This window comes from Anser anser, assembly GCF_964211835.1.
Source record: "Anser anser genome assembly, chromosome: 4".
Classification (NCBI taxonomy): Eukaryota; Metazoa; Chordata; class Aves; order Anseriformes; family Anatidae; genus Anser; species Anser anser.
The window spans coordinates 69,535,085-69,549,748 of NC_139724.1; the positions used below are offsets into that span (position 1 = coordinate 69,535,085).

Below are 14,664 nucleotides of genomic sequence, written 5' to 3' on the forward strand. Positions count from 1 at the left end.
TCCTTCCCAAAACATGCTCAAGTAGTCCTGTTACAAAAAGTCCAGAGTTCTATATAAAAAAAAAAGACCGACTGCACGATGGAAGAGCTGACCACTGCCTGCATACTTTTTTTTTTTTTTTTAAAGTCACAATGAAGGTTTTAACTCATTACATTGCTGGGGCCAAGCAGGAGGACCTGAGTTGAAGGTACCCAAAAGGATTAAGAAAATCTGAGAGTTCAGGCCACGTGTAAATGCCTACAGACTCTGAGATGTCAAAAAAGCCAAATAAGTTAGCACACTGACACTGTTATACTGGGAATGTTTACACTGCAGTCTTTGTCAACACCACAGACCACTTAAATTTCAAAAACAAAATCCACCACCAGTGCTATTAAGCTTTAAGATTATGGGCACATCTTTAGCCAATTTCTTATCCTCTACTCCCTGAAAACCAGAGCAGGTAGATCAGTTGCATCATAAATGCCATTTACTTGCCTAGGATCTAGTACCTTATGCTGTAAGGTCAGATGGGGATACCCTATTCAAAGTTGTAAAACTGTCAGTGAGATAAGAACAGCCACCCCTACTCAGTAACAGCACTAAGTCAGCTGTCAAGTTTGACTAAATTTTAAATATGTAATCAAGGCATTCAAAGAAGTGTCTAGGAAATATATTTCTTGGGAAGAATAACAGATTTTTTCCCTCTATTATCCACTGCACTCCAGTTTCACCTTGATTTCATCTATTTCCTAGTCAGAGACTAGGTTGGACCAGTTGATCTTGAAGGTCTTTTCCAGCCTTAATGATTCTTTGATTCTATGACAGTAACGACAGCCTAGACAGCATGGCCTAAGCACACAGCAATACAATCCGTGAGCTAAATGAAAGACTACGTTAAAACCCTTAATAAAGATCTGTATTTCTCCCACCCCCAAACATTTTACAAGACATTTATACCAATTCTCATGTTCCTTGTCTGCACTAGTCACATGGATACCTGATTTCATTTAGTTACTCTAGTAGATTGTAACACCAAACCTCATCCACACCAGTGAAAATACTTCCATATCACAACAGCACTACTAGAGCTTTGCATGAAAAGTAAATGCAACACATTATGAGCTACGGCCTGTCGCTAATCCTCCTTCCCTGACACACCCCCACATTCATCTTAAAGGTTGTATGCAAAGCTGCGCATTCCTCTTGGGCTGGCTTTTTATTGCAGAAGTGCAAACAACATCATTTTGTCAGTATGCGAAATGTGATGCTGTACTCAGAGTGGCAACAAACTAGAGTAAGATTTCAAAGACAAGACTGACTGTAACAATATAAATTAGTCCTGTATGTATAAAAAGAGGCAAAACTTAATATTTATTAGGTCATAAGGCATACATACTTTGAACTTGCAGTTTCATCCTCCAGTGGTCCCAATTCTCGAGACACTTTATCTGTTACATACACATCATTATCTCTTGCTTCATCTTCATCATCGCTACTCAGTACACAGCTGTCTGACTGCCGCTGGCTTCTTAGTCTGAGATTTCTCCTTCGCCGTTGATTCTCTGCAATTTATTTGTTTTAAGTTAGACATATTATAAAATATATAGCCCTGTAACTAACCTTGAAATGTATGAGTAGACTGTAACAGTTGTAATTTTAAGTGGACTAAAACATATTCATCTCGGTTAAGAGCAACAAAAAAGCTTCCTCAATATTAAGGATGGACATTTCCAGATGCTCTGAATATTCTGTTTCATATTGACACAAACCATTTGCTCTATTCGCTTTACAACAGCCAAAACATGACCTTAAAGCTTGCCTGTATGGTAAGCTTCCATATAGTTACGCTACCTGTGAACAGAACGCCCCTATAGGGGCAGGCTTCCTCTCCAGGTTTCTTCTAACAGAAGAAATCTAACTGCTTCTAACTAGTATGATACAACGCTGAGGAACTGGAACAATTGCTACTTGATTCTTTAAAGGAAAATTAAAAGAGAGAAAGAAGACAAGTTTCCAAGTAGCATGGCGAGGTAGCGCAACAAAAGGTTTGACAAAACAGAGAGCACTTTGTTCACAACTGTATAATGCATGAGATTAGAAGGGAGTACCATCCCCCACAATTACCTAAACTGCTTAGGGCAGGGATATCATTGCCAGCAGCCAGTTGCTGCTTCTGGGGATTAGCGACCATATGTGTACACACACACACACACACTCAGAATATTCTTCCAGTAACAAAGTCTAAAATAAGTAGTTTTTCAGAATTGATGGAAGACTTGCTTAAGTCTAAACATTTAAATTATGCAGCTGCTGTGGTTTCTCACTGCTCTGTCCAGGTATACTGAAACGTTCCACTCTTTGTCTGTCTTAAATCAAATCTCCCTACTCAAAAGCAGTTTCGACAAAACAAGCCTTTTTAAGAACAGTATCTGGAAGATTACATAAATACTTGAAGTAGTGTCTCCTTAGACATTTTCATCATCGTCCTCCTGAGTTAGTGCAACTTGAAAACAGAGTTCATATTGTCCAAGATAAAAACAGATCAAAAAAATTACCTGGCCTGTAGCATCCAAAGGTTAAAGAACAGCTGCTTGCTTTTTTTAACAATTAGAAACTGCATGCAAGAATTATTTCTTTGCTGTTGCATCAACACTGGAGGTGTAATCACGAAGGACTAATTAACATTACATCGACAGCCCCAAAATTTAAGTTTCTTTCTGCATAATTTTTCAGCTATAACTTTTGTTGCATATGTTTTTATTCACTTGCTTGTGTCATTCAGAGCCCAGAATGGATTACACTCTAAGGAAGCAGCTAACAACAGATTAACACATCTCAGATATTATAATCAGAGCAAGGTCTGAAAGATGTAAAGGATTAAGTTCTTTATACCTATTCTACAACTACTGTAATACATCAAGTAGAAAAAAAAATGTACTTGTTAGCACTTACCAGTATTAAATTTGAGGAGTGTTAGGCTACACAATTAAAGTGAATACTATGACTTGGACATCTTTCTACTTCAGTTCCTTCAGTACAACACAGGCTAATAAGGACTTTGAACATTTTCCTATTCTACTAATACAGATATTCTACTGCTAAAAGTGCCAGTTAAACTGATTATTCACTTCAGGCTTACAGAACTTCTATATTTGGGAAGAAAAATATATTTTGAGAAACTACAGTGGATTTTATTTCAGATACTTTATATCATCTTCCATAGAGACTATGAAGCATGGATTGGATCTGTTCTCTGAGACACTGGCTGAATACTTTAGCACTGCTCTTTGTTTTTTGCCAAATGCAGTTTTAATCCACGCTGCTCAAGTTTGTTGGAAAAGAAAAAAAAAATTAAGTTTAGGACAAATCTATTGTCACTTGTAAAACGTCAACTCACCTTCAACAATCTTGCATCAATATATATGGTATGGGAGAGAGAAGAAAAATAAAATTAGATTTTTGGTATGCACCCCAAGCGTTACGTACAAGCATCAGATAAGGTAAGCAATTAACAACAAGCACACTAAGAATTTTAGGATATCACTATATTATTTTGCTTAAGAATGTGTTAAAAGTATTTTCAGATCAACAGCCAATTTACTAAGTTCTTACTTCTGGTTCTTACTCTGCTGAAAAGGGACAGAAATGACCCCCTCCTCCCTGTCCCTCAGTTTCAGTACCCCAATTTGATTTAGGCTGGAGGTGACTCTTCAGCTCCTTCTCCCCCAAACAAGCAAAGTCACGTGAGATATCCCTAAACACTTCATATTGGATAACAATTGCTAAAAAAATAAACCTGAACAGAAAACCAACCCACTACTATCTTTGGTGGAACCAGAACTGGGGCAACGCAGATTATATTAAAATGTTTGTGGCCTTCCCTTTGTATGCGCTCAGGAACAATCTTAGCATGAGATACCCTCCCCGTTACTCCTGCTGCTTGTTTGTGGTTCTGCACAGCGGTAGTGGCATCCCAAAACAGACTATTAACTACACTATGGACTGGATCAAATACCGTTTGAGCTTTAAAAATAGCAGTAAAAACAAAGTGGATTTTTTTTTAATGAGTTCTTGGAGTAAGAAACTGAACTAGTTTCTAACAGTCAGCTACAGTTGTGCCTGCCTTCTTAAACTAATGTTTCAACTAAACACTTCATATCTGTGAAGCCAAAGACTTACTGCTACCTCCTCCACTTTTTATTTAAATCATTGGCCTTTATCTTTGATATATCTAACACAGCTCCAACTTTAAGTAGCATCTGCTTCTATTACATTACCCGTGACAGGTATATATCCCTGAGATCTGGAGCAACAAGCTATTTTAGATTGTGCTTTCATTACTTGCAGGTGATGTTCACAGATGTAGATACACCTATAAATCCATTTGGCATTGAATGCGAACTCTGAAGTGCTAAATAAGAGCCAGGTTTTAACCCTTTAAGTCAGGCTACTTAGATATCAGGAGCTGTTTGTCTAGAAGATGAGCTTTTGATGATCTAAGGTCTTGGTAAACTATGACCCAAACCCAAATCTTGTAAAGCTTAAGCTTACTTCTGCAGTCAGTATATCAATTTACTTTTACTGTACAGATCTTCAAATATTCATCAAATACACATTTCAATAGAGTTCTTTAATGCCTTAGAATTCAGTTTTCCAGATTCTTCAAGCTTAGCAATTATCAGTAGGATTCTTCTTAAACATTCGTGACAGCCATGACAAGCATGCCAGACTTCTGATCCTTAGATTAGAAGCAATAAGGTCTGTACCTAGCTATTAAGGAACACACACTGCAACCTACAAAAACAACTGAGGAGCCTGTGCATTATACTCCAAATAGCTATACTGCTCAAAAACCCAGAGAGCAACATGGGAGCTGTCACTGTGCAGCTCAGGTACCTTCAACGTTTAGTGAACAAGGGGCCTAGACTCTCAGAGAATGTCATACTTGAAATGCATTTACCTACATGCATTGTCTACATGCCTGCATGTCTACACTACGAAAAGGCGTATTATCATCTTGAGCCTGATTAAATTGGTTAGACTCATAGAGACATTTAACAAGTTGTTTTTGAAGAAGAGTGCCAGTACAGATTTACAGCACTCTGGGAAAGCAGGGAGAGACTGTACTGCTGTACCCAAAGAATGCCTGTGCTACGTAGCACCTTCAGAGCAGCTTCTGTGTTGACCTGCAACGCATGGCGTTCATGCATTGAAAAGTCAGCTCTGAACTTCGAACTCATCCTTAGAGATTCTACCAGCAAGCAGAATACAAAATTAATTTGACTATGATATTTAGGTGTGTCATTCATTACTTACCACAACAGAATCACTGTGAGTTAGATCAACTACTACAGGATCAGAAGATTCACATGTGAGATCTACTACTTCTTCACCAGCTTAAAAACACAACGTTAGAATCCATATCAGAGATCGCAGGAAAAAATTACCTGTCAGTGTGTAACAGACTGAGGTACGATTCAACACTGCTCTATCCCTCTTCTCTTCAGTAATGTGTCCAAAATTTCACTCAAGCTTTGCTCTCAATAATCCATGTACAGCATTAACACCACTGCCTTCTGCAAGTAGCAATGCAAGAGTAACAGCAGCTGACCTCGCACACTGTCTCACATGTCAATAGCTTGTAGGAGGTATGCAGCAACAGATAATTCATCCAATAGAGGAGAATGATTATCACACTGTAAAACACGTATCATATAGGATATAAGAGTTTTCCAGTGCTATGCTGTCAATGTTCTCGTCTCACGCCTCTTCTAACTTTTAATAGTCAAATTCACAGCAAAAAGACAAAAAACCATATAGCTACCTGGAGACCAACGGTTACTTTTAATTCTTTCCAAAGAAGGCAGTGTAAGTATCTATTTAGAGGTTAAGGAGCCTTTTTAAAGTCTAGTGCTTTTTGTAAAACCATACTGGACAAGCGCCCTTAAGGAACAGGACATGACTGACAACAAAATTTAATTATCTTCTTAAAACTTGGGAGTTCCCAAATTTACTTTGCTGTTATCTGTAAAGGCAGCTGCAGTGACTCCCAACAAACAGTCTGATATTTGAGCATTTGCGTACCTTCCTCACGTAACTCAGCTCTCTCTAGCAGTGAACGCATCACACCTCAGTAACCAACTCAAACAGTTGTCAGCAGCCTTGTTCACAGATTCCATACTGCACGCATTTTAAAATAATTAGGTTTTTATCCTCCTTTAAAATGCCTTGAAACTGGCAAAAAAAACACATTAAGTGGGATCCCAACACTCCAGAAGCAGTTGATTTTCTTACCAAGTTAAAGAGAAAGCTTACCACTTTCTTCAAGTTCTATTGGCTCTGCTTCTGAAGCCATTTCCGTGGTGGAAGCTATCAGCCTGCTTCGTTTCTGAGCTTGCCTAGAACTAACCGATCCTCCACGGCGCTTTCTTTGAGTCTAAGAGAGAACAAAGCCTCAGAGTTTTCTTTAAGAGTAATGGTAGTGTAGACCTCACTTTTGCAGCATCAAGGAAAGCATACAAAGATGGACAAAACACATCACTAGAAGGCTGCAGTATGAGTACGCTAGTGGGATGGGTCGGTCCTATCTCAACTCAACACATCAAGGAAAAGACATCACTCCAGATCTCCAGCCAGCTGGGTCACAAAAAGAACACGATGGCACATATTGTGATGGTTTACAAATGAGAAGATGAGCTCACAATTACATCAGAGTAATCATTTGATCAGTCTGACCTAAAGTTTTTGCTGATGTTTTAGGCATTCCTGAAACACTGCTAGCTCCTAGAGATTAATTTAAGTATTACAGAACATGAGGTTACATGGGAACTTAATATGTTAGTACATATACAATAACTCTTAAAGATTTACAGAAGTACTATAAACAACACATTTTAAGAAGCAGTTTTACACTGATTAGTAAAATACTTACTGTACTCATGGTGTTTCTCGATCTAAAGTTACAGAAAAAGTAAGAGGTACAAATACCATAAAATTAAATGCAAGGAAGCTACAACTTTCAATTCCTTATATTATATTCCTTATATATGTGTGTGTATATATATGTATATGTATTCCTTCTTTAGGTAGTACACTGTTAGAAAGTCCAGATTTCTCAGTATTTTAGAATGATGTTCTTCCAAACCTATAAGAAAAGAAGAGAGAAGATTACCTATCTGTAAATCCTGTTCTCTTCAACACGCCCACTCTAAGGATTCCCATTCCTGATCCACTAGTTGCTGACCAAAGCCAGGCTGCAAGTCCCAGATGTATTTAAGCCTCAAACACCTGCAGATGGGCCTGCAGCCTCACTCATTCCTACCCATTTCCTAAACTGAACACCAGAATAAGCCAGTTCAATAGAAAACCACAAAAAATCACTAAGGAGTCCCAATTAAGTTTTATCTGAGAAAACAACTGATTCTCTTCAGGCACTGTTTGTGTGTGGGCAGAAGCCACCGGGAATTGTGTCACAAGAAGCCATCTCCAGAGAACAAAACTTACAGATAAGCAGTTCTCTTTTCTCCAAGCCGTCTCTAGATTCCACCACGTGGGAGCTAAACAGCTTGAAAGGAATCTAAAGCAAGTGGAGCACAGAAATTTCAGCGTGGAACTACTCACGGGTCTCTGGCATACGGGAACACGAGTTCACAGCACCTGTCCTGAAGGAGCCGCAGGTGTGCACGGCCCTGCTCACCTGGCACCTCACTGCTCCGGGGGAAGAGCCAGGGAGCAAGCACACAGCTGGTTCTCACAGCAGCTGGCACGGTACTGAAGCTCATGTTGGAAAGCCTGCTTATAGTAAAACTAACGCTTGTCCAAACGCGACGGGGGGCAGCAGGGGGACCCCAAACAAACCAAATAACTCATTTCAGAGGACAGAGCATTACAAAGTAGTAGGAAAAATATTCCTTAATAGACAAAATAAAGTGGTTAGAAAGCTGAGGAATCAAGCCCACCAGACGGCCTGCATTTTAGTGCACAAAAGACCAAACTGAAGCCTTCGCAGACCGCCAAGTGTCCAACCATCAAGCCTACGCAAAGTCTTGTTACGAATCTGTCTCTAAAAAATAAAATAAATCCCTTCTTGATGCACAGCTGCTTCTACCTGCAGAGGTCTGATATTGCCTAGAATCTCCCTCCCTTGGTGTGTTTTTACAGTCCTGGCAGCAGAGAAGCCCTGGCAAGCCCTAAGTAACACAACCGAGAGATAAACCCGTACTAGAAGACCTATTGCACTGTGCTCAAACAAAACCAGGAAGGCAGAAATCCACTGGTTTCATGTGCTGGGCTTCAACTGCCACATCCAGCAACGCAGCCTTGCTGCAAGGAACGCCCACAGCCTGCAGCAGGGCGAGGGAAGGGATCCTTGCCCTCTGCTTAGGACTGGGGGGCCTTCGGAAGCACTGGGCTCCCCAGTACAACCGAGACGCGGACGTACTGGGGAAACCAAGGCCATGAAGATGTGCCAGCCCTTGGAGCACCTGAAACTACTCATCAAGGGACCTTGTCAGCGTGTGCAAGTAGCTGATGGGGGAAGAGAAGAAGATGGAAATAAGTGATTCTCATCAGCGGTACCCAGGACTGAAGAAATGCCTTCCCAGACCTTGTCCCACGCTGCCGAGGCCATCGCGCGGAGCTCAGGCGGAGGGCGCAGCGCAGAGGTGTTCCCCCAGCCGTGCAGAGCAGGGCAGCCCACAGCTGGCACCGACCCGCGCTGCTCTGCCGTGTGGAACAACGCACTGCTTTTGTGCCAAAGCAGCCGTCCCCTGTCTGTAACGGCCTAGGAGCTGGAGCTGGCTGTTCCCATCACCGTTCCGGCTGCAGACAGCAGCCCAAAGGTGCGAGCTGTGGCATGCTGCGCAGGTCCCTGGCTCTGCGTTAGCCATAACCTCAGCCAAGGGACGCCGCATGGCCCCTGTCACAGTGCAGACGGCACACCACGGCCTCAAAAAGGACACGAAATAATGTCAGACCGCCCCATTTGGCCGCTTCCAGGTAATTAGTCTTCTCTACAGAAGAGTTGTAGGGCCTTCAGGCAAGGCTTGACAGAAGCACCCTGGACACACAGGCAATCTAAAAGTACAGAGTAAATCCACATCCTCTGCACAGCCCTCCTAAACACAAGGACCAGCACGTGCCTGAGCACTGCTCAGGTCGCTCAGGCTCCCACAACTTCACCATCTGTACCCAAGTCAGAAACGAAGAACCTAAAAGAGGTCGAGAGGACTTAGATGCACGTTAGATTTGAGCTAGCTGCATATCCCAGGCAGCTAAAGTTACCAAAACCAAGCTGAGATGATCTTCCAAACTGCCTCATCACACAACCTCTCATTAGGGATTTTGGGATCTCCCTCCCCTCTCCTCTCCCCCCCCCCTCCCCTCCACCCCCCACCCCGTGTCAATAGAGGTACAAACTAATTAACTAATTAGCAGGCTATTAACCTATTCCTGGGTCAAGAAATGCTGAGGCCACCCAGGGGGATGGAATGACATTGGTCATCAGTTATAACCTTGAGCTAAAGGAAACCAACTGAATTTTATTCCCCGTCTTAAACTTTCTCTATATTTCTTAAATCACTTCCATAAAAGACCTCTTAACATGAACTGTGACACAACAAGACGTGCCTGAGAATACCTTTACGCTACATTTGGTGCTTTCCTAAGCCAAAAGATGCATTTATGCGCAGTTTTAGCAACACAATACACCACTCAATTTTCTCCCTTTTTTCCCTTGTTTTAGAATTGCCACAAAAAAAAATAAATTATTATTTAGTAAGAGACTACCTGTTGTGTGCCACTGTTACCGGCCAGAAAGCCCACTGGCGGGTCCTGCTCACAGCAGATTAAGTTTCCAAAGTCCTTGTGCACTGCCACCCACCCCAAAATGAACCTGAAGTCTTCACGGCGTGACTTTCGCCAAATCTGGCAGGAAACGCTTTTAAAACCTCTAGTTACACGGACAGTCACTTAGGAGTTTTTCTAGGAAACGTGAGCAAACAGCCTTCTGCACTCCCCGGGACACACAAGACGAAGAAGGCCCGGCGTTCGCTCTGCCGCGGAGGGCAGGGTGCTGACCTGCAGCCTCCTGCTCCCCCCCGCAGCCTTTCTCGTTTCCGTACCCGTCCGTAGCCAGGTAGCGTGCGTGCTCTTGGCACACTTCGCCCCGCTGTTCTTAAGGTTGAGATTTCTCTTTGCTTCCCAAGAAAGCTTTTCAGCCACCCACCAGCCTTACCAAGGCTTGGGAAGATCCCGTTTTACTCAGTTTTTGGAAGAGGGAACAAGGACTTCTAAAACAAGACCGCATCTGATTCTACCCTCCTACAAAATCCAGCCCAGGGGCACTGTCCTGGGATCACCATTTCTAGGTGCTATACGAGTTCCTCTCCCTCTATTTTTTATAGCTCTGGCTTTGAGGCTTCTTGGAGACAAGGGGCAGAGGGAGGCGAAGCAAGAAGGGCACGCAGCACAAGGGATGAGGGATGGCACACAACAGGATCACCCGTAAACCTAGCATCAGCTCCTTCAGACTCCAGTTGCTCAAAGGCACCCTCTTCATCCGACAGCTACAACGGAAACCAAAAATAACTTTGGCAAAGCAGTTTCCCCCAGACAGGAAGATGAACAAGACCGAGCAACATATGAGGTATATAAAGAATCCGATGGCGTGGCTTCTTGCTAGGTTCATTTCACCAAGGAAGCCAAGAGACATTTTCCTCTGTTCTCCTCAGATACGGAATTGGAAAAACACTTTGACATTAAAAAGCTGGGAAATATGAATTGATACACGCATCTGAGGAGCGTAAAGAATTAAGCTTTAAACAAGCTTAGTTGAAATTACAAACTGCTAGAATTGGCTTTAATTACAGTCTTTTAAAGCAAGCTGATACATTGATGTACCTACGCTGCTGAAAGACGACAAAATGAAACTCTGCTGTTCACCTGACAGCCCAGTTTGGGACATAAAACACTCAGAAGGCTTCACCAGACTCGGTGCTTGTTGGATATGACACTGAAAAGAGCCCAGTGCAGTGGTATGGTGACAAAGTAGCTTAAAAAAAGGATTAAAAATTAGATAAAAAAAAAATCAAGCACCTGGGATGACTCCAAATGTGAAACCTTATGCAGATTCACAGACTTCCTTTGGCCAGAAGTGGCACAAATGCCGAAGAGCTACTACAGAGAAAAACAACACCACCACAACCCAGAACAACAAAAACAAATAAAAAAACCCACACAACCAAAACCACTTAAATTTGGTGGAAAGTAATTGGAGGAGGCGAAGGGGGGAGGACGACGACAAGGAAGTACTGTTCAATAGCAGATCTGTCACACTAAAACCACCTCACCACCATTAACCATTCCCACGCCTCTTCACCAGGAGGCCCAGAAACCCCAGAAACGTGTCATTTACAGGATTACTACGACGTGTATCAGAGTAACATCAGGCCTCAAAGCAACGCAGAGAGCTACTTCTCCAACCGAGGTGGCAGCCCTGTGTTGCTTTTCGGCTGTTTTATCTTTCTGAGTCTCCCAACGCCACCAGGCGGCTTTCTCCATATTGATTGTCACAGCTCTTAACAGAGAGTACACGTGGGGCACAAGCATTCCTGTCCTAGTTGCTAATGGAGCAAACCTCAACCTCCCTGGGAAGTTCTTCTGCACAAGAAAGTTGGGAGTAAGTATCCATAGGGGTGCTCCTCACCGTAAAGCCACCTTAAAATAAACCACCATCAGAAGATTCATCAGCGTTAACCAGAGCCACCTCACAACAAACACGCTTACAAGGAAAGCCAGACTGCTGGAATTTATTAGGACTCCGGAAGGAGTCTCTTGATCCAGCAACATTCTTTTCTTGGAAGAACAAACCTCTTCTGTGGGGCTACAGATTTCCACACTAAGCTATTGGCTTATTCAGGAATCTCTGCTGAATGCTAATTGTCCGAACCGCAAGAAGGAGGATGAAAAATAAAGTAAAGCCTATTTTCTTTAGTATACCACAGATCAAATTAGCATTATACAAGAAGAGATAAACAGAACAGCTCAAACACTGCACATTTAGTGACACACTCACTAACTTCTCTGGGGCCCCAAGCACAAAAAGAACATGGATGTATTAGGACGTGTCCAGAGGAGGGCCATGGGGATGATCAAGGGGGTGGAGCACCTCTCCTACGGAGACAGGCTGAGGGAGTTGGGGTTGTTCAGCCTGGAGAAGAGAAGGCTCCTGGAGACCTTACAGCGGCCTTCCAGTGCCTACAGGGGCTGCAGGAAAGCTGGGGAGGGACTCTTTGTCAGGGGGTGCAGTGGTAGGACAAGGGGAAATGGCTTTAAACTAAAATAAGGATGGTTTATATTAGACATGAGGAAGAAATTCTTTACTCAGAGGGCGGTGAGGCACTGGCACAGGCTGCCCAGAGAAGCTGTGGATGCCCCATCCCTGGCAGCGCTCGAGGCCAGGCTGGATGGGGCTTAGGGCAGCCTGGGCTGGTGGGAGGTGTCCCTGCCCATGGCAGGGGGGTGGGACTGGATGGGCTTTAAGGTCCCTTCCAACCCAAACCATTCTGTGATTCTATCATTAGAATTCCTTAAAAGATTTTTCAAAGCCTCAGGACTACCGAATAACGATTCATTACGCAGGCCCAGATAGTCCAAATTATTTCCTAAGGCCTCCATGCTCCTCCTGCAGCAGTCTCTATGGAAACCCAGCATCAGGGCTCCGACGACAGGACGACACAAATAGAGTCACTGCACCAACATCTCTCCCCCCCAACAAACAATCTTTAAGCACCACATAACCCCAGCTGAAGCTATTAGTAAGGTCATCTATTATACCTGTGGTAAGATGCACTCAGAAATCAGTTCAAAATTCCAGATTTACTTTATTTTTTAAGCTAAAGACTTCTTTTTTAAATACAAGAGCTTTGCAGATCAACTTAGCAAGCTAACAGATACTTTCAAATTTTAGGGAAGTTACTGCATCACTGCATGATGACGCGTTACCAGCACGAGCCGCTTGCCCTTCCTCACACGCACAGAGCTCTCCACGTGCACTTACTGCTCCTGGCGTTCAGCTCTCCCAAAAGCTTAAGTATTTGTCCTCATAACAGCATAGTTCAAGGCTTACTCTAGCTAATCCATTGATATTTTAAGTACTATAACCACTGGCATTTCTCTGTACAGGTAGATACTTCAGAAGAATAAGGGTCAAGCCACATAAATGTTATTCACAGTAGGAGGAGAGGAATATTGCATCCCATATCTATGACTTAAGTCCTCCATTCTGGTTTTTTTTTCCTAAAAAGAAGTTAGTATATCCACTGTGCTTAAGTTGACCTCAATTAACGTTTCAATTACACTCCTGAAAACTGAATTCTCTGTACAGCATAAAATGAAAACTTCTCTTGCACCTCTCTGAAAACAAGGTTTTGATCTGCCACAAGCTTCCGACGCTTTAAAGCAAATCAGCTGACGGAAAAGTAGGTATTTCCATCACATCTGACTAATATGGACAAGACTCGATTTTGTAAACATCTTAAATATTACAAATAGGTTAAAGGCAGTATTTCAAGACAGCAACAATGTCAGACTAATGGTTTGGTACACACAAGGCACAGCTGACACCAAACAGTATACATAGTATTTGTCAGAGCAGGGACATGCTACCTCTTTAAAATTTGGCTTCTTATTTCCACTCCTAAAAGCTCTCATGGCACTGGTAACAACAGGAAACAGTATCAAAGGCGTAGAAAAAAAAAAAGGAAAAATAAAAAAAAGGGGGTGGTTCTCTGTTCAGCGGCACTCAGGGCCAGGCCAAGCGGCAGCGGGCACAGCCTGGAGCCCAGGATCGCCCCCTGCCCCCCAGGCAGCCCTGCGGGGCTCTGTGGGGCTGGAGCCTGGCCCAGGCTGCCCAGGGGCTGTGGGGGCTCCTTGGGGACCTCCAGGAGCCGCCTGGCCTGGGGCTGGGCCCCCTGCTCGGGGTGGCCCTGCTGGGGCAGGGCTCGGAGCAGAAGGCCCCAGAGGCCCCGCCAGGCTCGGCCAGCCGCGGCCAGCAGGCCAGGCACCAAGCACAGCACGATCCGCACCACGTCTCCCTGTCGCTGAGCGCAGCCATCTGCCATTTTACTCCCTCAGACGCTCTCCTACCACGCACCCCAGGCACCTTTAGAGACATTCCCATTATTTCCACACCGGCTGCAGAAGAGCAGAAAGCCAGCCTACCCCCACCTCACCAAACGAGGCCGGGCGGCCCCACACCACAGAACCGTGCCCGGACCCCCCTCGGCAGCAGCAGGACCCCAGCACAGCGCCGAGCCCCCGGCCCCGGGCAGCCCCCCGCACCCAGCCACCCACCCACCAGCGCCCTAAAAAAAGGGCAAAACAAAGAGCCCGAGCCCGAACCCAGCCCAAACTTTCATCTGGCCATCGCACAGCAACGACAAGACGACGAGGACCGGCCCCGACCCCCAAAGCCGCCCCCCTCGGCTCCCCTCAGCGCTGCCCCCCCCCCCCTTTTCCCCTCAGCCCGCCGCCATTACGCCCCCCTCGCCCTCCTCCCCCCCCCGCCCCCATCGGAGCCCCCCGGCCTGCGGCCCTCACCCTCCGCGCCCGGCCCGGCGACGGCGTAAGAGCAGCGCCCGCCCCCGCCTCCCTGCCATTGGTGGCGGCGCCGCTCCGCCGCGC

At 44.4% G+C, this 14,664-nt stretch overlaps 1 protein-coding gene across 2 annotated transcripts in view; it reads right to left on the bottom strand.

The window, feature by feature from the left end:
- The window catches only part of RNF4 (ring finger protein 4), a 19,107-nt gene extending 4,443 nt beyond the window's left edge, over window positions 1-14,664 (bottom strand). Inside the window, exons 1-5 of one of the 2 annotated variants that reach the window (XM_083835221.1) lie at window positions 14,581-14,664; window positions 6,914-7,126; window positions 6,298-6,418; window positions 5,295-5,378; window positions 1,379-1,544 (exon numbers count right to left, since the gene is read on the bottom strand). In XM_083835221.1, coding sequence (XP_083691347.1) covers window positions 1,379-1,544; window positions 5,295-5,378; window positions 6,298-6,418; window positions 6,914-6,922 — 380 coding nt within the window. In that variant the 5' untranslated portion in view covers window positions 6,923-7,126; window positions 14,581-14,664. Of the gene's footprint in view, window positions 1-1,378; window positions 1,545-5,294; window positions 5,379-6,297; window positions 6,419-6,913; window positions 7,127-7,602; window positions 9,346-14,580 lie in introns of those variants that run through there. The other variant, XM_083835222.1, reaches the window with a different exon arrangement.